The 24,055-nt window shown below is 35.6% G+C and overlaps 1 protein-coding gene across 3 annotated transcripts; it reads left to right on the top strand.

Annotated features, from left to right (window-relative positions):
- Positions 1–1,062: 1,062 nt before the first annotated feature.
- On the top strand, positions 1,063–22,542 carry LOC128556177 (toll-like receptor Tollo). Of its 3 annotated transcripts, none has more exons than XM_053540311.1 (3): positions 1,063–1,360; positions 4,077–4,893; positions 16,053–22,542. In XM_053540311.1, exons 2-3 carry the CDS (start codon positions 4,865–4,867, stop codon positions 19,837–19,839), a joined length of 3,816 nt encoding a protein of 1,271 aa, XP_053396286.1. In that variant the 5' UTR covers positions 1,063–1,360; positions 4,077–4,864; the 3' UTR covers positions 19,840–22,542. The 3 variants fall into 3 exon arrangements, with proteins under 3 accessions (XP_053396286.1, XP_053396287.1, XP_053396288.1); XM_053540312.1 differs by lacking the exon at positions 1,063–1,360 and adding an exon at positions 1,454–1,567; XM_053540313.1 differs by lacking the exons at positions 1,063–1,360; positions 4,077–4,893 and adding an exon at positions 10,405–10,424.
- Positions 22,543–24,055: the final 1,513 nt, after the last annotated feature.

Below are 24,055 nucleotides of genomic sequence, written 5' to 3'. Positions count from 1 at the left end.
AGCTGGCCTCTAAACTCAGTTGTATTATACTGGGACACTTTTCGGCAAAATGGACACGTATGTAAAAAAACGAATCTGTGGTATATATAAAGCACGTGACACTCCCCCACAGATGTTTTTCCTGTACAGTCATCATATTTAGTATATAATTGTACAGTAAAGTACATGTCCCAAAATATTTAGAACCATTTTGTTTTAGACACTTACCAAGCACACCCTGGACAAAAGCAGACGATAGATGTGGCGGAAGTGGTTCCCCATCTGTCATGTATACCATCTTTTTAATTCAATGGCAGACGACCATCCGGATCGGAACGGTAGTTAAACTGACATATTTGCATTTAATATCGTCCTTGGCGACATAATTATATAATGTCGAACTATTATAGGACGGAAACGCTTCGTTTCTACGCTTTTTATTTGACAAATTTGGAATTAATCTATTCATTCTAATTCAAAAATATGAAAAGCAAGATAAAATTTTCTTATTATTCTAAATAAAAGTATGACAGTCTGTCCAAAGCTTCCACGTTATTTTCTTGTGTTAGAAACACAGGTAAGAATAGAAATAATCACAGTGTAGTGAAAACGTCATTACGAGGTAGCAAGTATTTAAGTATGAGGGTACATGTTCCAATGTCCAGCATTTATTTAGGTGATTCTCATCACAGGTTTGAAATTGACCAATGACAAAGTAGCATTCTGAGACTCGTCTCCAAACGTTTTATGACCTTGAACACTAGATTCAAAGGTTACTTGGTCCACTACTCGCTCTAAATGCACGAGTTTCATTTCACAGAGCGTTTAAAAGACACTTAAAATTCGTTCAAGATAAAAAATAAGTTGGTATGTAGGTAAACCTTTGTATGGGAAAGAAGTGCAGTCTTTTGCAACTCCCACACCGAGAGCAATACTAGTTCACCTGTACTGTAATAAAAAATACACTTGATGTTTTGATATCAACATCATGTCTACTGCCAGTACACCATAACGAAGTAAATACAACAAAATTAAAAGGACACTAGAGCTTTATTCACTAGAGGTTGCCCAGCCTACATATTTTGCTAAACGGAAATAGTTATAACCACAATTTGAGATACTATACATCCTGTAGATACTACAAATGTAAAGTGTTTGTGTGAGTATATGTGAGACCAGTGTAGTTATTATGTCAAGGCTTCTCTGTGATGGAAGCCAGACGTTGCTGATAATATTCAAACACGAACAATTAATATTTTGGGAGGTTTCACTGAGTAATATGATAAAGAAAACCCACTGTGCATATGGTTAGATTAGACTTGGACATTTTGATGGATATAATTGCGAGAACATCATGCGAGCAGTGTTTGGCAGCTATTCAGTAAGTTGAATTTATACTGCTTAGTAAACTGTTCTGTAATTTAGCTGATACTTACGAAATTTTGAAGAAAAATTAAAGCTACTTTGATTCACTTGGGAGTTACCCACCCCTTGGGAAAACAAACAAATACTAGTAGGTGAGGAATATTTTTGAGAATACATAGTTCTGTCTCATATGGATTATTCTAAACATTCAGAAAATATGTTGGTAAGTAAAGATACATTGGAAACAACATCAGGCATATCATATTGTTTCCGTATCAGACATAATCTATTTGAAGAATTTCTCTCTTTTTTTGTGATACTTACGATATACTTTCAGACATATTGCTGTCTGTTCAATACACATTTGTAGACCTAATAATGATGTGCGGAAATTTTAAATGAAACGATTCTTTGTTTGAAAATTGCAAATGAACAATTTATGAATCGTCAAAGGAAAATAGACCATTTTTAGACTTGTTAAGATCCTTTTTCTTTCTTTTCTATTGGTTTTGTTTAATCATAAAATATAAGATTTCTTTTTTTTTTTAAATAACTTATTTTATTCACGAAAATGGGAGCTATTAGTAATTACGGTATAGTGAGCAAAGAATCTGCATAAATTTTCACTGCCGTTGACCTCGTTTTCTACAAGTAAAACAACGTCGTTCTGAAAATGCTCCATTTGTACATCACCATGCCTTGTACATGAATATTTTCACATGTTTTATTTTGTTTTGATCTGATTATGCGAGTTGTGTTACAAGAAATAAATTCATTCTTTGTTCAGCAGAAGGAAAGATCATAATTAATTTAAATCTGCTGATCGATAATTTCTTTGTTACATAAAAAAAAAATGTTGATTCCATTTCTGATTTGTCACATTTCATGATGAAAATCTGCGGAAATGTGTATTGATTGGACATGGCCGCATTGCTAAATAAATGGTTTATGCAAATTATATTTGCTGTCACGGACGTGTATTACTAAAAAGTAGCGTTATATGACCTTAGATTACAAAAAAACTTTGATTACTGGTGACTTTACCTATTAAAATGTTGTACAGGAAAGGAGTTAAGTGTTTATGTAGGTTGTACTGAGTGACTATATTATTTTCTACACAACCTGGATCATGTATAAGTGTTTTTATAGGTTTTAACATAAGAACCAGATATCATTTCAGTCGTAGTTTGCCACAATTTCAAAGCAATATCGCGCAATCTTCATAACTGTATAATGATTTAGACAAACTTGAAAAAAAAATGCGGAAATAAATTGTTTATAATTTTTATTATCTCTTTCATTATCACTATGTAAGACCAAAATTCATATTTGAAAATATAAGAAATTCAAGTCAAGTCAGGTGATATCATTTACAAAATAGGAGATAATATCAAGAAATATAAGCTCTAAGGAGCTTTTTACACCGACAATTACATCAAAGTTTATTCAAATTAAAGTTTTTAAACATGTTCATTTCCACAAAGTATGGCATAGAATGCATATACGACACTGATAAAGGGGGAGAAAATAAAAGTTAGATATTGTAAATGCAAGAAGAATGTAAATTTTCTGCATTTTTTTTTTAAATTGCAACGGTTTTCTACCTTCTGCATAACACTTTTTGGTTATTTATAAGAATATCTTGCAAAAATATAATGTCTATAGTCAGTTTCGGAGTTTCACTATTTATGGATTTTTGAGAGAAATTATTTTTCGCCTGAAATGTGTGGGTCAGTCCCTTTAAGTTGATGTGATGAGGATTTTCTATATTTAAAGTTAGTATCTTAAAATAAAGCACGCTGGTGAAAGATGTGCATTAGATATCCTGAAGTGTTTTCAACATTTACTACCGTGCACTTGCGCCGAAACTTTAAACTGATGTTACACTCATTGAAAACTTTCGAAAAAAAACTCATTTCAATATCTTATATATTATTATATCTAAGAAGAAGATATGACTCTAATTTCCTCAATAAACTTCAAAGTGGGCACCATCTCCGACCACAACACGTGTATTTTTCCTCGTGCACTTTGTCATTTCACATTGCACTTTTTTTTTTAATTTCATAACTAAAAACAGAGAGCTTTCTGTATTAGATCTTTAACCCATTTCCCTGTTTTGTTCACCAAATAACGCCGTCAGGCGCCGTAATCTTTCTCATTATGTATAATTGACTAAACTAGCGAATTTGAGATGTGAAACCTTTTGTTTCATTAATCTAAATGTTCTTTTAAATCGATAAAATATGACTGCTGAAGTTCCTGCAAATATCACTGACGATTTCTTGAAAATATCGCGTGCTTTCAGGGAAAAAAATGTCGTCTGCTTCGAAAATGACAGGAAGTCCTCAGCATGAATTGATTGTGGGAAAATATCAAAATGATAATAGCTGGTATTAGAGGATAAAATAGTAACTTTTTTCATCTAACAGAACATTAACTCAGATCTTGTAGTTAAATGAACTTTTCTGGATGCTTGAAATGTTGTTGTTCGTTTTGTCATATTTCATTTGCCTGTTGCCGTCTTCAACTTAACAATATAGAGCTGAGAGTGTAAAACGCTCTATACATGTAGAAGAAGGCTATTCAGCCACAAACCTTTAATTTTTCCTAATAGGCATCAATGTTGTTTTAAAAACAAAACTAAAGTATTATGTAAGATATTTTTTGTCTTTGTTAATGCAGTTTCCAGCAATTGTATATATATCCTAACCATTTTCCGTTACTTTCAGGTCATTAAATGGATTGCAACTCAAGTGGTGACACTTTAATAGACACTTCGTCCCAAGTATTCATTATTCGGCGGGCGCCACTTTATATTTGTGAAACTACATAATCTTTAGCGCCTAGAGCTGGCAAAGAAAGTCGCTTTTCTAAGATTAAGACTTATAGTAAGCAGATATAATTTTTGGAATAAGTTCGAATTATGCACTTTTCTTCATTTCTGTTGCTAACGAGTTGAAGGCAGTGCAAATATAAAAGATATACAGAGTAAATGTTTATAAAATGCTTAGCTTGAAACAGTTAGTGTAAAAAACATGCGTTTTCAGCTTTATTGATACTTTGTACTTTTCATCAATAAAACAGTTCATAAAGATTTCTGGACTTGATTTATGGAAGCAGAGGGGCTGGAATATCATTATAGATTAAACCATTAATCATAAAGTAAGTTTCATTGAAACAAGTCGCACAGATTGAATTGATTCATGAACATTTCAACTTCTTTGATCCCGGTATTGAAAAACATCACAGAGGCATGAGACGCTTTTATTGAGTCACGCGCTCAAGTCAAAGACGCTTGCTACTATTGAAAACGCTGCACGCGCAATCGTAACAAAACAGTAACTCATAGCAGATGAACGTGCCAGTTGAAGCAGACGATAAGTGAAAGTTGCAGAAACAAGACAAATAGTGTTAGAAATAATGGAAATTAATATTTGTGCATTTACAAACGGAAATATGTTTCCAACGATGCAAAGATAGCTGGTTCCTCGAAGATATCTGGCAAGTTTGATGTACAATGGACCCGACAGTGTTGTTACACATTTGGTAAGTAAAGATATAAGAACTAACCATTATTTTTGGAAGGCATTTTTTAATGCATGTGTTATCGTGTTTATAATGGCAGGGACATAAGGCTCATATCTTAAATGATCATTATACTATGTTTACAGTATCATGTTGTTTTGAAATTCATAAATAATCATACAAATGTCAATATTTCTGCATTGCAACTAACTTAATTATTGCTAAACGAGATTAGTTTTTTAACCATATGGCGAATCACACTTTTATCTTCGTAAAACAATCTAAACACTGTTTGTCATTTAGAAATATATAAAAAGTGCAAAATACACTTCTATCTTTATTACATGTTATTCAATTTATTAGCAAATGTAATGCATAATGGGCTAGGAAATGACTGCCAATTATTTGTATTACTGCGCAATGAAAAGTAATGTAACACAGCCATAATCTGCACGATAAAAGGGTTAAAGCTCTCTTTAGTACAGTTTTTTTTTTCTCTCTCTCAAATTTTGTACATTGTATTTTTTTAGATATTCTTAATCAGTTGATACTTTTTGCAAAAATGTTTTTTTTTTTGTATATATTAGTTTAATACAGGCATTTTCAACCGCGGGCGACTCGCATTACATACTGCCGTTTTCCATCCTTACAGAATACACAAACATTAAATCTCAATCATTAATGCAAAATTGATTTTTACATTTAGCAAAATTTACCGTTAGAAGCGAATTATTCATGCGTGTCTCAAATGACAGCTGTTTTATAGTTGATATTTTAGCGACATATTTTGCCGGCTAAAACAGCTGTGTCATGTAACAGAATAGAACGATACTATCTGCTAATGTTTTATTGCTAATTAACAAACTTTATGTAAAGCAGATACGCACGCAATTTAGAAGTAAATTATTTCATACTGCATGTATGTAAATTAAATATTGCATGTATACATGCATTCCTCGCGTACATGATTTAACATTTTGAGATAACGCACAAGAAGGAACACCTCATTTCAGTTTGTTTTTACCAGCAGCCGTACAATGTCTTTAAATATATGTACCAGTGTTATACTGTGAGGTATGAGTAGTAAAATAAACACATGACAAAACTATCCAAAATATTCATTACGTTGCAAAAAAAAGTGCGTATTAAAATGAGAAAAAGATTTCTGTACGCCCTTACACCTGTTAATATCCATATTATTACGGTTACAAATGTTATAATAACATGCAATTCTTGGCTCCATATACCACGACATGTATACAGTCTGGCAGGTAATACAGATTGTTACACACGGTAATTATATTGTTACTATCGTTTACCTTGTTTCCAACATATGAAAGATGTAATCAGCCTAGTTGCATGCTCGATCTTTATTTAGTTTTGTTCTTCCATCCTCATTAAAACACTTGCTTTGGACATTAGAGTGGCAGAACGTGGTAATGTTGTATATGGGATAGCAGAGGGCGGTACACGATTGTAGGGTCAGATATGGGTTTGTAAAGGGTGGTGGAAGATGGTGGGGTCAGATATGGGATTATAGAGGGTGGTGGAAGATGGTAGGGTCAGAAATGGGATTATAGAGGGCAGTAGACAATTGCAGGATCAGACATGGGATTGTAAAGGGTGGTGGAAGATGGTAGGGCGGATATGGGATTGAAGAGGGTGGAAGACGATGGTAGGACCAGATATGGCATAGTAGTGGGTTGTGGACGATGGTAGGCCACATATGGGATAGTAGAGGGTGATAGATGACGGTAGGACCAGATATGGCATAGTAGTGGGTTGTAGACGATGGTAGGCCACATATGGGATAGTAGAGGGTGATAGATGACGGTAGGACCAGATATGGCATAGTAGTGAGTTGTAGACGATGGTAGGCCACATATGGGATAGTAGAGGGTGATAGATGACGGTAGGACCAGATATGGCATAGTAGTGGGTTGTAGACGATGGTAGGCCACATATGGGATAGTAGAGGGTGATAGATGACGGTAGGACCAGATATGGCACAGTAGTGGGTTGTAGACGATGGTAGGCCACATATGGGATAGTAGAGGGTGATAGATGACGGTAGGACCAGATATGGCACAGTAGTGGGTTGTAGACGATGGTAGGCCACATATGGGATAGTAGAGGGTGATAGATGACGGTAGGACCAGATATGGCACAGTAGTGGGTTGTAGACGATGGTAGGCCACATATGGGATAGTATAGGGTGATAGATGACGGTAGGGTCAGATATGGGATTGTAGTGGGTTGTGGACGATAGTAGGGCATGGGATGCAAAAGGCGTAAGACGATGGTAGGATATGGAATTGTAAAGGGTGGTGAACGATGGCAGGGCAGATGTGGGCTTGTAGCGGGCGGAAAACGATTTAAGGGTCAGATATGGGAAAGTAGTGGATTGTGGACGATGGTGGGGCATATTTGGGATTGTAGAGGGTGGAAGACGATCTAAGGGTCAGATATGGAATAAAAGTGGATTTTGGACGATGGTAGGGCAGATATTGGATAGCAGAGGGTGATAGACGATGGTAGGACCACATATGAGATAGTAATGGGTTTTGGACGATGTTAGGGCAGATATGGGATAGTAGAGGGTGATAGACGATGGTAGGACCAGATATGGGATAGTAGAGGGTTGTGGAAGAAGGTAGGACAGATATGGGATAGTAGAGGATGAAAGACGATGGTAGGACCAGATATGGGATAGTAGAGGATGAAAGACGATGGTAGGACCAGATATGGGATAGTAGAGGGTTGTGGACGATGGTATGGTAGATATGAGACTGTATAGGGCGAAATACGATGGTATGGTCAGCTATGGGATTGTAGATGATGAAAGGCATATATTGGATTGCAGAGGGTGATAGACGTTGGTAGGGTCAGGTATGGGATATTAGAGGGTGCTGGACGATTGTATGGTCAGATATGGGATAGTGGAGGGCGGTAGACGATGGTAGGGTCAAATATGAGACAGTATAGGGCGGTGTCAGATATGGAATAGCAGAAGGTGGCAGACGATGGTAGTGTCAGATATGGTATAGTACTAAATTGGTTGCACAGAGGAGAGTGACAGACGATGGTAATGTCAGATAGGGGAGAAGGTTGTAGACGAGAAATTGGAGAGGGCGGTAGACGATGTTAGGGTCAGATATCGGGCAGTAAAGGCTTTTCAACGATGATACAGGGTCAGATATAGGATAGTACGTTCAATGCGTCGATGAAAGTAAGGTCAGATATGGGGTTGTAGTGGGTGATAGACGATGGTAGGACTAGATATTGGACTGTACAGGGCGGAAGACGATGATAGGGTCAGATGTGGAATAGTAGAGAGAGGTAAACGATGATAAGATCAGAAACTGGATAGTAGAGGGTGACAGGCGATGGTATGATCAGATATTGAATAAGAGGCGGAACAGAAATTTTAAGCCTTTATGATAGTGGAAAACCCAATGAAGATCTCCTGTCTTGTAGCGGTGCATAACGCCAAAGATGATGTGTATATAAGTGTAATGTGGCGAATATCACGTCTAGTGGAAACCTAAGTGTATAATCAGGCTGCTATTGTTAGCTTTAATGCAGTAAGGGTAATTTTGGTAGGTTACAGTGTGAAGAGATGGCGGTATGTATGGGTCAGTTGTTATGCTACACTCTGTATCGATGATGTTTGTTTTATTACAATGGCGGCACAAGGTTCTCGAGGTGTCTTGTAATAAGTGCCTGATTTGTTTAACTATGCACATGAACTTACGGACACTGTCAGATTAATATAATGGATGCTGTTTATAGTTTCGATGCCGCATCGAGGTGTTGGATGTTAAGGTAGTGATGCAGATGAAATTTGGCCAAGGTGAGCATGTGCTTGTGCACTTATTTGTGTGAAACAAATGTAAGAAGCGGGGAGCATTGTGCTAACATTGTAGATACGTTAGGATACTGTAAAAGCAGAAATTTTCGCGAGTATTTAATTTTCGCTATATTCGCGAGGCCCTACATCTCGCGAAAATTAATCCTCGCGTAAATATTCACCATTATTATAATTCTAATTCAAGCAGGATACAATTTTTACAATTTCGGGAATATTAACCTCGCAAACATACTCAAAATTTCAAATTTCATGAAATTTTGACACCGCGAAAATATATGCGTTTACAGTATTTTGAAGAGGGCAGTACGTGGACTTGAGTCATCAATTACTGAATTCTATTACGCCGGCTGTTATAAAATGTAAATAACTATAAAGTTGTGTTTTTTTTTTCTCTCATTGATGAGCACATTGAAGTATTTTTTCTGAACCTTTGGCGGGGCTCACAAATAACTTTCAAGTACCACCCCAATTTTACAGAACCTCACAGAAGCAGGTGTAAGTACACAGAGGTACAGGCTGATCTGCCGCATAAAACAGTGCCAGTTTCTTTTGATTAACGTTGGACTCTTTTGATTACTGCGTATATTAAATATTTATGTATAATTTATGATGAAGTTTACTACATAATCCACTGGTTTCCTCGTATATATGGCGCTACAGGAATGTGGCCGTAATTAAGCGCTAATCAGCAGGTTTCGCACGATAATATTGTTCCGAAAGTGTGTTTCGCTATTATATAGATCTGGCAAATATGAAGAGAGTCTGATGTATTAGCTCTTATCATATGCTGGACATGACTGATTCTGCCTTTGCGACCAGTGTAGATCATGATCAGCCTGCATATCCGTGCAGTCTGATCATGATCTGCACTGTTCGCTATTAAGTCGGTATCTTTTTGGTAAGCACTCCTTTTAGCAGTTAATGGTACTGTCCAAACTGAAAGACGGACAAGTTCATTATAGAAATTTAGCAGGGTAAGGGTTAGTATAAGAAGTTTCACTTCCGGTCTGTTGGACTGGCATGCTTCTATAATTATACTAATCTCATTTTGATTCAATAAAAAGTAATATAGAATAGAAAACGAATATATGAAATTCAAAAACGAGCATAATTATGGAACACACGTGCCTGTGACTAACGACTGTTCATATCGTTTCTGTGCCAAGATTCTGTGTCAAAATGATAAAACTGTAAAAACATGAAAAACCTCATAAACATTTATTTATAAACAAGAAAATGCAAACCATTAATCTTAATTAGTACTGGTAATTATAAAATGATAATGAAGACAAATGAGAAGAAGAATCTTTATTATGCAATAAATCAAACAGGATCCATCAGTATATTTTCAGTATACATACAAAGTAATAAATATAACATGTATAGCAAGATTGCAGATATGTAAATACAAGTTTAACAATTGTTTCAGTAAATCACAGGTATCATAATTATAACACAGCTTTCTACGTATACCCTCTATAAACGACACCTCTGTAGAGCGAATACCTTTTTACTGATGCATTGTTCTTTCTCAGAGTAGTCCTGGTTTAAACTGAATTGCCTCTCCGGAGCAATCACATAGCGGTGTTGCTGCACAGAGGTGGAGACATTACATTTTCTCCTGAGGCCAAGTAGAAATGATGTAGGAACACAAACTTCTACTCAAAATCGCTGCAAACAGGTGATTAATATAAATGTATCAAATGTACAAATGAGCCGCACCATGAGAAAACCAGCATAGTGCATTTGCGACCAGCATCATCCTGACCAGACTGCGCCGATGCGCATGCTGGTCGCAAATGCACTATGTTGGTTTTCTCATGGTGCGGCTTATTAATAGTTCATCACTTATCTAAAATATTTGTACAAGTAAACTTTGCACCTTATTTTACTACTGACGAATGTCTCAGGGGGGAAAAAACTCAAAAACTGAATGAAAACGTTTCATGTTCCATTTACATCACTACAACGTTCTAGATAATCCTGGAAAATCTAAAGCATTATCTCTCTCGCTACAAGCAGGGAAATGAACATACAGAGAGGAAAATTCTACCTCTGCCAACAATTGCACAATATGTAGTGGTTCTTACAACATCAAAACAAACAAATTAATCGTTTCTCTATCGATATCTCATTTATATGTTATTGATGGAGAACATAAATAGTCGTCTTTGAGAGGGCTTCCACGATTTTCCTCAGACTTAATGGCCACTTTCTGCCGCATATTGCATTTGTGATTGGTTCACTTATAAGACTTTTCTGATATCAAATCCATACTAACTTCATTCCAGATCAATTTTGAAATTTTCTCTTAAAATTAGGTGCTTTTTAGATCAATTGGTTGCAGATAAAAGATAAACTGGAAAGATCTGGGAACATCTCAAAGCGACTGCTGTACTTTAGGCATCCTGACTCGGTATTTTATAGTGCATTGCTTTAACCCTTACCCTGCTAAATTTTTATAATGGACTGATCCCTCTTTCAATTTGGACAGTACCACTTATTATTCAAAGGGGTTTTCACTGAAAATTTACTGACTGAATAGCGAACAGTGCAGACCATGATCAGACTACACGGATGTGCAGGCTGATCTTGGTCTGCACTGGTCGCAAAGGCAGAATCATCTGCCGCCAGCAGGCTAAGGGTTAAAGGAAGGCTGACCCGAAATTTATCTAGTTAGGAAGACTTAATCTGGTATTTTCTAATGTATAACTTTATAGGAAGGCTGGTAGAACACATGATTTTTAATTGTGATAAATTTAGAGGTTTGTTCTTTACCCATTATTAACGTAGGGAAGTTGTCAGTTACTAGCGGAGAATAGTTCAGTTATGGAAAGGAATCCAGGAACACTTAGAGACTTTAAGAAACATAAGTGAATGCGGGTACTTAAAACTCACAGGTAGTTTAGCCCTAACTAATATAGTCGTTTTATTTGAGCTGTTATCCACTGTCTTGAGATAGATATCAAAACTTAAACCGTTCCTGTATTTTATTACCCTGCTGTTGATACAATCTCCTTTCCTGGGAAAATAAAAATACCTAACTTCCTCTCCACATCTTCTGTTCAATTATTTCCATGAATATTGACTGCGCTGGGGAGTTAGGTCCAATCTAAACTAATATTTTTGATACAAGTTTGATTTATTCCACTCAGGCGCTACATCATTGATTCCGGAATAAAACGAAAAGTTTCTCTCTCCAGGGACGAAAGTAAATTTACCAGGAAAAACTAATATTTGTTTGAAACACTTACTCTGTTTCTGGGATTAATAAAAGTGTTTTGTTAAAGATATTAGGGCAAAGTGAATTTTTGCACGCCTGTTACTCTCCTGTATTTTAATCAAATTGTTGACCAGTTTCTTTTCTTTTCCCACGATTTTATAAACTGCCATTATGATTATGATGATAAAGATATATAAATAACTGCATATTTTTGTGCATTTTTTAGCTCACCTGAGCACGAAGTGCTCAAAGGTGAGCTTTAGTGATCACCCTGTGTCCGGCGTCCGTCGTCGTCCGTCGTCCGTCCGTCCGTCCGTCCGTCCGTCGTCAACAATTTGACTGTTAACACTCTAGAGGTCACATTTTTTGCCCAATCTTAATGAAACTTAGTCAGAATGTTACCCTCGATAAAATCTTGGACGAGTTCGATATTGGGTCATCTGGGGTCAAAAACTAGGTCGTCAGGTCAAATCAAAGGAAAAGCTTGTTAACACTCTAGAGGTCACAATTTTGGCCCTATCTTAATGAAACTTGGTCAGAATGTTACCCTCAATAAAATCTTGGACGAGTTTGATATTGGGTCATCTGGGGTCAAAATATAGGTCACCAGGTCAAATCAAAGGAAAAGCTTGTTAACACTCTAGAGGTCACAATTTTGACCCAATCTTAATGAAACTTGGTCAGAGTTTTATCCTTAATAAAGTCTTGGACGAGTTTGATATTGGGTCATCTGGGGTCAAAAACTAGGTCACCAGGTCAAATCAAGGGAAAAGCTTTTTAACACTGTAGATGCCGCATTTATGACTATATCTTCATGAAACTTGGTCAGAATGTTAAACTTGATGATCCTAAGGTCAATTTCGAATCTGGGTCATGTAGGATCAAAAACTAGGTCACCCGGTCAAATCATAGGAAAAGCTAATTAACACTGTAGAGGCCACATTTATGACCATATCTTAATGAAACTTGGTCAGAATGTTTATCTTGGTGATCTTTAGGTCAAGTTTAAATCTGGGTCAGCTGGGATCAAAAACTAGGTCACTAGATCAAATCAAAGGAAAAGCTTGTTAACTCTCTAGAGGCCTCATTTATGACTGTATCTTCATGAAACTTAGTCAGAATGTTAAACTTGATGATCTTTAGGTCAAGTTCGAATCTGGGTCATGTTGGGTCAAAAACTAGGTCATGGGATCAAATCAAAGGAAAAGCTTGTTAACACTCTAGAGGCCACATTTATGACTGTATCTTCATGAAACTTAGTCAGAATGTTAAACTTAATGATCTTTAGGTCAAGTTCGAATCTGGTTCATGTTGGGTCAAAAACTAGGTCACGGGGTCAAATCAAAGGAAAAGCTTGTTAACACTCTAGAGGCCACATTTATGACTGTATCTTCATGAAACTTAGTCAGAATGTTAATCTTGATGATCTTTAGGTCAAGTTCGAATCTGGTTCATGTCGGGTCAAAAACTAGGTCACAGGGTCAAATCAAAGGAATAGCTAGTTAACACTTTAGAGGCCACATTTATGACCGTATCTTAATGAAACTTGGTCAGAATGTTAATCTTTAGGTCAATAGGTCAGGTGAGCGATACAGGGCCTTCATGGCCCTCTTGTTTTTCAGTATAAGTCAGATGACGCCTTTTTGTAAAGTATGTACAACAAAGTGCATATTGTACTCGATGTAAAACAGGAAATTGGATCTTTCCGCTTCTTATCGTCCAGTATCACCCCCTTCTCAATATGGTGTTTGTCAATATAATAAGAAAACATCGTTTCACTTCTAAACTCTTAAACAAAAATTCCCATGGTTTATTATATTCACTCATAAAACGTTATTATTTAAAACGTATAATAACTTTTGGTTCAAATTAGCATGTATCTCTATGTTGCCTTACGAAGGAGCAACTAGAAGGAACCCTACTTAACGCGATCAGGTTCATAACATGTTAAAAATGTTTACAGATGTGTTTAGGCGATGTACTTTATGTATAAGTCTTAATAAAAATATCTGTTCTGTCCTGTTCATAATCGTCCAAGGGTCAAGACTATAGACAAGTTTTAAACAAAAACTCAGAAATCTGATTGTTTTTTTTTTTTTCTGAGCAAAATTAGCTAGCGGCAAGTATTGCATTTTGAGTTTGGAGTTAGTTGTCTGTCTGCTCTGCTGATCTTCCAATTTGTCTTGATTCAATTTGTTAAGCGAATTTCACGCTTTTGGTGACAGAGGCGCCTTTGTTCCTCTCAGTGTGTCATTATTCGAGTTCCCTTGGGATATTGTAGTTTTGAGAGGAAGATATTTTAGCAAAGATGTCGGCAAACTATAAGTACAGCGATGAAAAACTGTCAGAAAACAAAATACGGAAATATTTGTAGAGGGAACTCTTATGTTAGGAGAGTATATTTAAATGCATTGGTTTTTGAGGAGGAATAAAGTTTCTATGATTCTTGACAGGCAAATCATTTTACTTGGAAACTTCTTCTTCGTCAACCCGCGTATATATTATTCTTTAAGTAAATAGCCCCTTCCCACCTATTCACCCCACACTCATTCATACACACAACGCTCACAATTTCATATCATAATCAAAATATCCTAGTTTTATTTTAAAGTCCCATAAGGCTTTAAATTTTTTTTTTAAAAACTGATAAAACAGCTGTCAAAGTAGATGTCATGCAAAATTATATGGTTAGAAAAGCGTTACTTTTAATACTGCATATGAGACTGTACAGTTAGAGCTACAAAGGGAGGTAATCAAAGACAACAGATTCAATAAAACCTTCTACTATATTCATCAATATTCAAACCATTGTAAAAATAATAGAAAACAATTATCATACATAGGATTTAACAAGAACTTAATATATTTTATGTTAATAACGAATAATGTGACAGCCACATTTTAAACAATGACATTATGTGCCTTTAATGAGAGTTATTTTTGGTAATTGTATATCTCTTAGATGGAATAAACAAACAAAAAATATGTTGTGATGAAAGACCTGCACGCGTGGATAAGGGACATTAATGGGGGTGCTGGAAACAGAGACATTTCAAGATTTGCAATTGTATTGCACTTTATTCAGACATTTCTAGATATTTTCACAGATATTAATGCACAAAGTGTTTACACATATTCACATGTTTATCATAAATGTTATCAGCCACTTACAATAAGCACCAATTTGTCGACAAAATAGACAGATGATATCGCAATTTGTAAAACTAATTTGTCTGTAGCCTTTTGTTTCGCATCTGTTTATGCGTAATAGCCTGCTCGAGACATCATTTACAACAGTTTCCGACAATAATATAAATATTTTAATATTATAACTTGCAGTGCGGTTTTCAGCAACAAAAAAAATAAAGTGAATTCGCGGCTCTACCATCGTTTATCCTTAACGGTTCGAGTTTGATTTTTTTTTTCAGAAACAAAATGCAGTTGCAATATGAATATGAACTTTTACCTTTATGCATTGTATGCATCTAAAATTACTTTGAGCTTAAACAAAGGCTAAGCTGAGGTATGCCTCGAATCAGTATTTCCAAACTTGTCAAACAAACGTTGAAAAAAAAGTCAGAATGTCGAGAGTTTTGTCTCCACACGGGGCAAACTTTGATAAAAACAGTCATGCCTCGAGCCATACGTCCTCTGCAACTAAATCGTGTTGGGACGTTGTAGGTACTTGTGGAATTCAGTATTCTAGTAAAAAACAACTGAAATACTGTTCAAATGGCATAACAGGTTATGCACAGATATCTGTAAACAAAAGATATAGAACAAGAAAAAAAAACATTGTATAACACGTCTTAGTTTCAGTTTTTATACAGAATTAATAAAGACGCGCCGAGCTTCACAGAAACTTGCTTTTTCAATATAATCAATTTTGAATATCAACTTGTATCCGTGTATATTAAGAATAACCCAGTTATGTTGTTGAATCCGTTTTAAAACAAACATAGTTAGAGTATTAATGAGTGAAATAAACGACAAAAATAATGAAAATTTGCACCGACGTTATACGAAGCACGTGCTCGTCATGATTCGTATTAAAGGTATTTATAATATGTTTAATTGTCTTTTCAGGATGAAGATGTTGATTTCCATATTCCCGATCATACTCAGTGTTTACATAGCATCGTCTGCAACCACATTGAGCATCCCGTGCCCAAGGTCATGTGACTGCAATCACGTGCAGAAGAATGCACAAGAGAGAATTCTGGACATTAAGTGTTTTGTTTGGGATATAAATGACGTGAATTCACGTTCCCTGTCAGTAGTGCAGGAAGATTTTGAGTTGACGTTGGTTTGTGACTCTGGTATTCCTGTTGAACTGGACAACAACATGTTTTCCTATCTACCTTACATGAAATCAATTTCATTTGACAACTGTAAAATATCATATGTTCACAGACATGCCTTCATCGGAGTTCCAGATTTACACACCATTGCTATTAATTCGGCATCAAATTTACATCTTCAGTTCCACCCGGATGTGTTCAAAAAGGTGACAAAACTCAATACTTTAGTCCTAACCGGAAGTGGTATTGTGAAAGTACCAACCCTTTGTAACTTAGGTGATCTGAACGTGTTGAATGTCTCGTCTAATTCGCTTGTATCATTTGAGACTGCAGGAATTAATTGCACGGGTGATTCAGCTCTTCAAAGTCTTACTGTTATTGATATATCAAATAATTATTTTCAAACTGTCAAAGAAATGGAAACTATCGGCAAACATTGTCCAAATGTTGAAATATTTATGGCTTCCGATAACGATATCAAAATGTCGTCCAATGAAAATCCTTTTAGTAACTTTAAGAATCTACGTGTATTATCATTATCCAGAAATAAAATATCTGTACTTCCAGACACATTGTTAGACGCGAACAAAGATATTCAAGAAATAAGTTTGTCGGCTAATAACTTACAACACTTACCGTCGGATATCTTCAGACAGTCAAGTCGTCTTCTTCAAGTCGAGATTCAGGAAAATTCTTTGGGTGATTCCGTATGGCTTGAACTAGCAGACGTCAAAAACCTTCTGTACCTAGATTTAAGTGACAACGAACTTACATTCCTTAATCAAACTACAATAACTGTGTTGCCTGATCTGCTTTATTTGAACCTAGCACGTAACTGGATTTCGCATTTTCCCGTAAGGACATTCGAGAACCAGCAAGGCTTAAAAACGCTAAATCTTGACGGAAGTATGATTCATACACTTGATAACGAGGCTCTATACGGGCTGCTCTCTCTTACTCGACTAGAGCTTCAAAATAATAGACTTTACAGTATGAATCAAAACACCTTCTCTCCAGTAACTCAACTATTTCATCTGAACATTTCTCACAATTATTTGCAGGAGTTACCTTCCTTGGATAAGCTTTTGTCTTTGAAAGTGTTTGACGCCAGTCACAACAGCATTGAGAAGATTTCAGAGAAAATGTTCAAAGCTCATAACAACATCAGAGACATAAACCTTTCAGATAATCATATCACGGAGCTTCCAGACACTCTTTTCTTGTCATGCAAATCATTGGAAAATCTGGATTTATCGAACAATTTCATTAAGTACATTCATCCATCGTTATTTTTTGGCATGAATCTTCAGAAATTGTTTTTGCAGAGAAACAGTCTCCAGGATGTCGGGACAATGTTTTACAGTCTTAAACAACTGCAGGAATTGAACCTGAGCAGTAATGAAATTACTGATACAATTCAAAGACTTACTTTCCCAGAAAATCTTGTTATGTTAGATTTGTCTTATAACAGAATAGAGCACATCAGACCTTTCGCATTTGTCGGTCTCGATCAGATTCGAATGATAGACCTTCGATATAATCGAGTTTTTACGCTTTCAAAAGAATCATTGACTGTGTCTACTGGACAATATGCACAAACTGGTTTCCGGATAAACGAAAACCCATTAAAATGCGACTGCAATCTCCTCTGGTTAAAACACTGGAACCAGGCCACAAGCGGACCAATCATAGTCAACTTAAACATCACGCGGTGCAGCGGAGCGTACAATTACCCACAATCCCCTGTAAAAGCAGTGCCGGAAGAACGATTTCTGTGTAAATATGAGAGTGTGTGTACGTCTGCGTGTAAATGTTGTGACTTCATGGCTTGTGATTGTAAGTACAAGTGCCCTGAAAACTGCGAATGCTATAACAGCGCCGACTATTTGACAACACATTATATCAAATGTTCCAATGAGAATATAACCGCCATAGATAAATTCATTCCAAAGATAGCCACCAAACTTGACTACAGCGGAAGTGACCTCGTTCAACTTGAAAGTCATAGTTTCATCGGAATGGTCAATTTGAAATCGTTATTACTAAACAATAGCAATATTAAGTTAATTTCGAATGGAACTTTTATTGGATTAACGCATCTAAAGACACTTTACCTTAACCATAACTTAATCAAAACTCTTTGGAAAGATATGTTCAACGGTTTGGATAATTTAGAAACATTGTACTTGGACAACAATTATATATCTGTGATTCAAGATGGAGTATTTAATCACATTTCATCCATGACAAAATTAAGTCTTACAAATAACTTCCTTCAGTATATGAGCGATTATGTATCGGCTCTAGTATTTAGTATAAAAGATATAGAACTTTATTCCAATCCATGGACGTGTAATTGCATCCTGTTTTTCTCTGCAAGAGGAAAGCCGAGGGCATTTATCAATATGACAGCAGGAAAAAGCAAGGACGCCTCTAAAATAAACTGTACCGTGCATTCTATTAATGGATTGAATCAAGCAAAAGCTTTGCAAGATTACAGGGGAATTTGTGAACGCCAAACAACGCCTACTGCGAAATTGACAGTCTCGTTTATGGAAGAAATAGCATCTTCTGGTGAAGATGTTAACAAACCAAACACTGAAGAATCCCGGAACCAAATACCCGAAAATAGTAACGGAAATGACGTCATTCGCCAGAATCTTGATGGAAACATTTGGAACGATACGATGAAAATATTCATTCCAGCCATTGTCGCAGCAACGATTCTTTTCATTGTTGTTTTAATAGTTTTGTGCAGACGAGAATTCGTAAAATGTTGGTTTCTTACCAAATTTAGGGGCAAAACAGACGAACTTGAGCTTTTATATGACAAAAAGCGTTTCTATGATGCGTTTGTTGCTTATCATCCACGTGATGAGCTCTACGTCATCAGAGATTTGGCACTAAGACTTGAACGCGGAGAGCATAAATATCTTCTGCAACTTCAACACCGTGATTGTCCTTCAGGGACATCAGTTCCAAACTATATAGACAGCAGTGTGAAGTCCAGTCATAGAACAATCATTGTGTTGTCTAAAGACTATGCCGCTGATAATGCATCTTTAAAATATGTTCTAGAATCTGTTAAACTAGATTCTATTCGCAGACTTATTGTTATAGTTTTAGATAAGGTAGAAAAGTCAAAACTAGACCCAGTTATGCAGACAGTTGTGAAAAGTGAAAAATGTCTTCAGTTTGGCGAAAGATGGTTTTGGGAAAAATTGAAACTTTGCCTCCCAGAGCCAGGTAAAGTTGAACGAGACATTGCTCGTGCTGAGGTTCATCCTTACGCTTGTACGGATCTAGCGAGACTTTCTTCTTCCATGATGGATAACCAGGCGTACGAGGAACCGTTTTCAGTTTCTTCCTTAGCAACCCGACCTTTACCGGCGGTTGCCGATTACACGCCACCATCACAATCATACCAGTATACAGCTGGTTCTCAGCAGAGTTCAAACATTTATGAAGAAATAAAAGACCAAGAAAACACGTCATTGAAATACGCAGAGCCTTGGACTGATTCCCAGCTTCAGACCAATGTAGAAACGCTGTCGCGCGCCTCGAAGGCGTAACGTCGTCGTTTATAAAACTCATTCTTTCTGGTAGAGGACCAATAACACCCATATTTGATTTATATATTGTGAAATATTGACTGAATCTATTGGTTTTTATATTTAAAAGCTAACTGCTTAGCTTTCTTGTACTAGCTTAATTTATTTATCTTGACAAACTCAATCGACATGCACTCGAATGCATCCGACAGAGGATTCACTACAAGTTTATCAATACAGTACAATTCATTTTACATCTAGGATGTTGTATTCCGCTCTCATGGATTTTGCCAGACTGGATCAAACTCCGACCTGACAATTCAAGCCGAATACAGTATCCAATGTACTGGTAAGGGGACGCAACACTGTGTTTGAGTTTGCCAAGATCAAGCAGCTTTTATAATAACCATATTCTCTATTGTATTATAATATGGCCTCTTTGGCAATGTTGTTAGTTTAAACGTTGGTAAAAAGTCAATATAGATCTACATGACATTAATTCATGAATGTATGGATTTTTCACGCTGTGTGTTGAATACAGTTTTGAAACTGACTTTTCAAAAACGCCAAATCCTTGTCGGGTAGAGGTATCTGTAATGATTTGACTTAGCCCTTGAACAGTTATGAAAAATACTGTTTAATAATTTTTATGAAGTAATGTAAAATACATTTGATATGTTACATTTTTCTGTGTTCAAAAAAGTGTATCTTTTATGAGCTGGAGACTAGAGTAATATGGCTACACGAAGGAGTTTTATGTAAAAATAAATAGACACTTTAGGCCTAAAATAAATCTTTGTTTCCGGTAAATTGCTAAAAAAAAAAATGGGGAAGGTAGGTCGGAAATGATTATATATATTTTTTTTATTTTTTTATTTACTTATTTTTTATTATTATTATTAAGGGAGACTTTTTGGAAATTACTTTTGTGTCAAAAAAAATGAATACAAATATGGGGGTTATGCCTTTAGAGCATCAATACGTTGATTTCTAACATCACTGACCATATTTAAAGCATAAAAAGTGCAGTTTTGCAATTTTTTTGTTAAAAAGTTGGAAAAAAAAAATCTCCAAGGCCATAAAAACATTTATGGTCGGGCCAAAAATTTAGGGTAGGTCGGGCTACCGGAAACAAACAATTTTTTACGCCTTATTGAACCATCAGTTAGGTATCCTTCGCGTAATTAAAAAGAATACTTACTAATAATCATATTACGCCATAAGCATTATTAGAACTGTATCAAAAGCCGCCTAAGTCTGCAAGATATTTAAAGTACATACAGTTTTTAATCTCTGACCGTCTGTACGTAGGTTATTGACAGTTTTGAAAACTGATTAGTTTTTCATAAAACTTCAAGCCGAGAAAAATAGATGTACACCTCTTACTACGCTCCTGCTTTGTATTGGTGCTTTCCTACTTAGTGTTTTAATATTTTCATACTTACCATATAAACAGACTAAGTCTGGACTATTTTTAAACCTTCCGGTGTGAATATGCATAGTGTTCAATATAATAGAGCTTAATTGTTTCTGTTTAGTATGGTCTATATTGTAAATATGTTTTTAAATATTTCTATAAATTTTATCTTTCCTATAACCTAGTCAGTTTATGTGTTGTAGAAAATTGCTGACTAGAATAATTTTAACAAAAATCGACATGTTTTCGCATTCTAGTGATTTTTGAGAAATAAAACATTGGGTAAATTATTTCATTATTATAATATCAAGCATTTATTATACTTTTATAAATGATAGGATTTTGACTATTGTTACATAGTGTTATACAGGGTAAATTTCAAGTTATGAATATAATAGTACATGTATATTGCACAGTTACAGTAACCTTACTATAAATAGTAACAAAAAAGCCGTACGGTCTCTGTTGACGAAACCATAATGGCGCACGCGAAAACATGAGTTCCTGAAATAAGTAAACGAGAAATGTTTTACTTTACTTTACCTTTTATGGGGGTTGCGGGTTGGGGTTGGGCAAACAGTAAATGAAATTCAAATGTTTGATAGATTGTAACGTTTCAAGATATATTGTTTAAAGGAGAATAACAGACTACTTCTTTTAAACTTACAGAACTTTTTTTCAGACCCGTAGTTGCAAAGTCTGAAAAGTACTCGTATTCGAAATTTGTTCATGCCGATCTTGATTTTTTTTATATTAAGACATTTTAACATTTAGTGGGAAATTGATGTCGTCTTTAGTGTATAGAATTGTTAAATTTGAATTTGCTGTTGTTGAATTAAATTTTTGTAAGTTGTATTTTGAATCATTCCATTTGCAAATTATTGCTTTAGAATTGTTTCTGAAGAGAAAAACTTTGAGATTATAACAAGAAATGTGTATGATTATTCTGAGAAAGAAATGCTCCTTTTTAATTGTTATTGTTTTATAAAATGAAGTTGTCTCGGATGGGAAATTTTTTACTTTCGTACATGTAAAAATTGATATCTGAATTCTGTAAAGCCGCCTCCGACTTAAGTTGTAATTTACAAAATCGGTCATATTGACCTATTTGAAAACACATTGACATATTTTGACTTGCATATTAGTATTTTACGAGGTCTTAACAAAAGTTCTACAATGTCCAATGTATCGAGATTAGACTGTATTTTATGTTACTTCGGCGTGGTGCTAAGAACACTATTATAGAAAGCTACAGTATGATATATATGTGCCATATAAATTGTAAAGTAATAAAATTTAACTTTGAATGTTTGGTTGTTTTTCTATATCTACGGGTAAAAATAGGTAACATTGTGTTCTGTTATATGCCCTGCTGCATCGCATAGTCTTGCGAAAGGGAGACAATTCAATTGACCATAGCACCAAACTCCATCACAATGTTACTTCCCCTTATCGGTACAGGGGTTGCCATATTGACACTTGACACTTACATTAAAAGATACCGCTTACAGCATTATAGCGTACATAATAATTACAGTTTATTAGATTTATATCGAGAAATGTGCACGAGTTCTGCAGCGGAAATATTGCGGGACTTTAAAAAAAACAATTATTGAAATGGCTTGCCGCTCATTTATTAATAGTCAAAACTATTAGTCCACGGTCCTTTGGACTTAGTGCATGACTATTGACCAGCCTTTATTCTGCATGCAGTTCAGCCTAGCAAAATAATAGCAGAAATGGTTTAACTCTTCTATAAAATAACAGTGAACGGATAGATCATTCTCTAATGATTTTTCTATGAAGTATCTAAGGGAAGTAATAAAAATCAAATTATCAATTTGTCTCTTAGGTTTACTTTCCCTTACACTATTAAAGGTCATAATGACTGTCGCATAACCAAAAATTTAGAGATGGCAATTAAAATGTGCTTCTTTTAATAAAGTAACATGTCAGACACCAAAAAATAGTAATTTTATATAGGCTTAACCGATTCATTTTTTACAATTCTCTTCAAACGGGGCTACTCCCTCTGTTGAATGGCATATAGAGGTCAAATGCACACAGACAATTACTATTCTAAAGTGACAACTGAAAAGTCATGCATTCAGTCAGACACTTGTATTTACAATATTCCAAATTTTACAGAAAACATTGTATTGCTCGGTTCTGACAAATTTTATAATTGTAAACATTACCTTTTTATACAATCAGCTTATGCCTCATTGACTCAAGATTACGGGTTTCCCTACACCTTTTCCCCCCAACCAATCCAAAGCCGCGTTTCAATAAAAACACCTGACCTAAAGACCCACCATAACATACTGACCTACTTTTCCCTCCCCAATGAACTTCGTGAAAATCATTCTGATAATACTGGTGTAACACAGCTATACTACAAAACGACAGGTGGACAATTTAGGACCTCCCTGAATTAATGATTGTGTTTTCACAGCTTCATTTGCCAACTTATATTCAGTCAGTCTCTTTTTAATCCCCTGTCACGAGTGGTGGGGGTTATAGGAATGATGTCCGTCCGTAACACTCCTAAACCCCTTGAAGGATTTTCATGAAACTTGGGTCAAATGATCGCCTAATCAAGACGATGTGAGAGTTCATGAGTCAGCCATGTCGGCTCAATGTCAAAGTCACAACTCAATGTTAAAGGTTTGAGCCTTCCATTTTGTGTCCGCTCTGTATCTCCTAAACCCCTTAAATAATTTTCATGAAACTTGGGTCAAATGATCACCTCATCAAGACGATGTGCAGAATTCATGAGCCAGTCATGTCGGCTCAATGTCAAGGCCACAACTCAATGTC

Source organism: Mercenaria mercenaria, chromosome 4, assembly GCF_021730395.1.
Source record: "Mercenaria mercenaria strain notata chromosome 4, MADL_Memer_1, whole genome shotgun sequence".
NCBI classification, from domain to species: Eukaryota; Metazoa; Mollusca; class Bivalvia; order Venerida; family Veneridae; genus Mercenaria; species Mercenaria mercenaria.
Note: the sequence above shows the minus strand (reverse complement) of the source record. Positions and strands in the feature narration are given on the sequence as shown.

Bases quoted from the DNA above. Each gene is read 5' to 3' on its own strand.
- LOC128556177 (XM_053540311.1), top strand. From the start codon at position 4,865: ATGGACCCGACAGTGTTGTTACACATTTG. The intron at 4,894-16,052 runs GTAAGTAAAGAT...TTGTCTTTTCAG, and splicing joins ACAGTGTTGTTACACATTTG to GATGAAGATGTTGATTTCCA.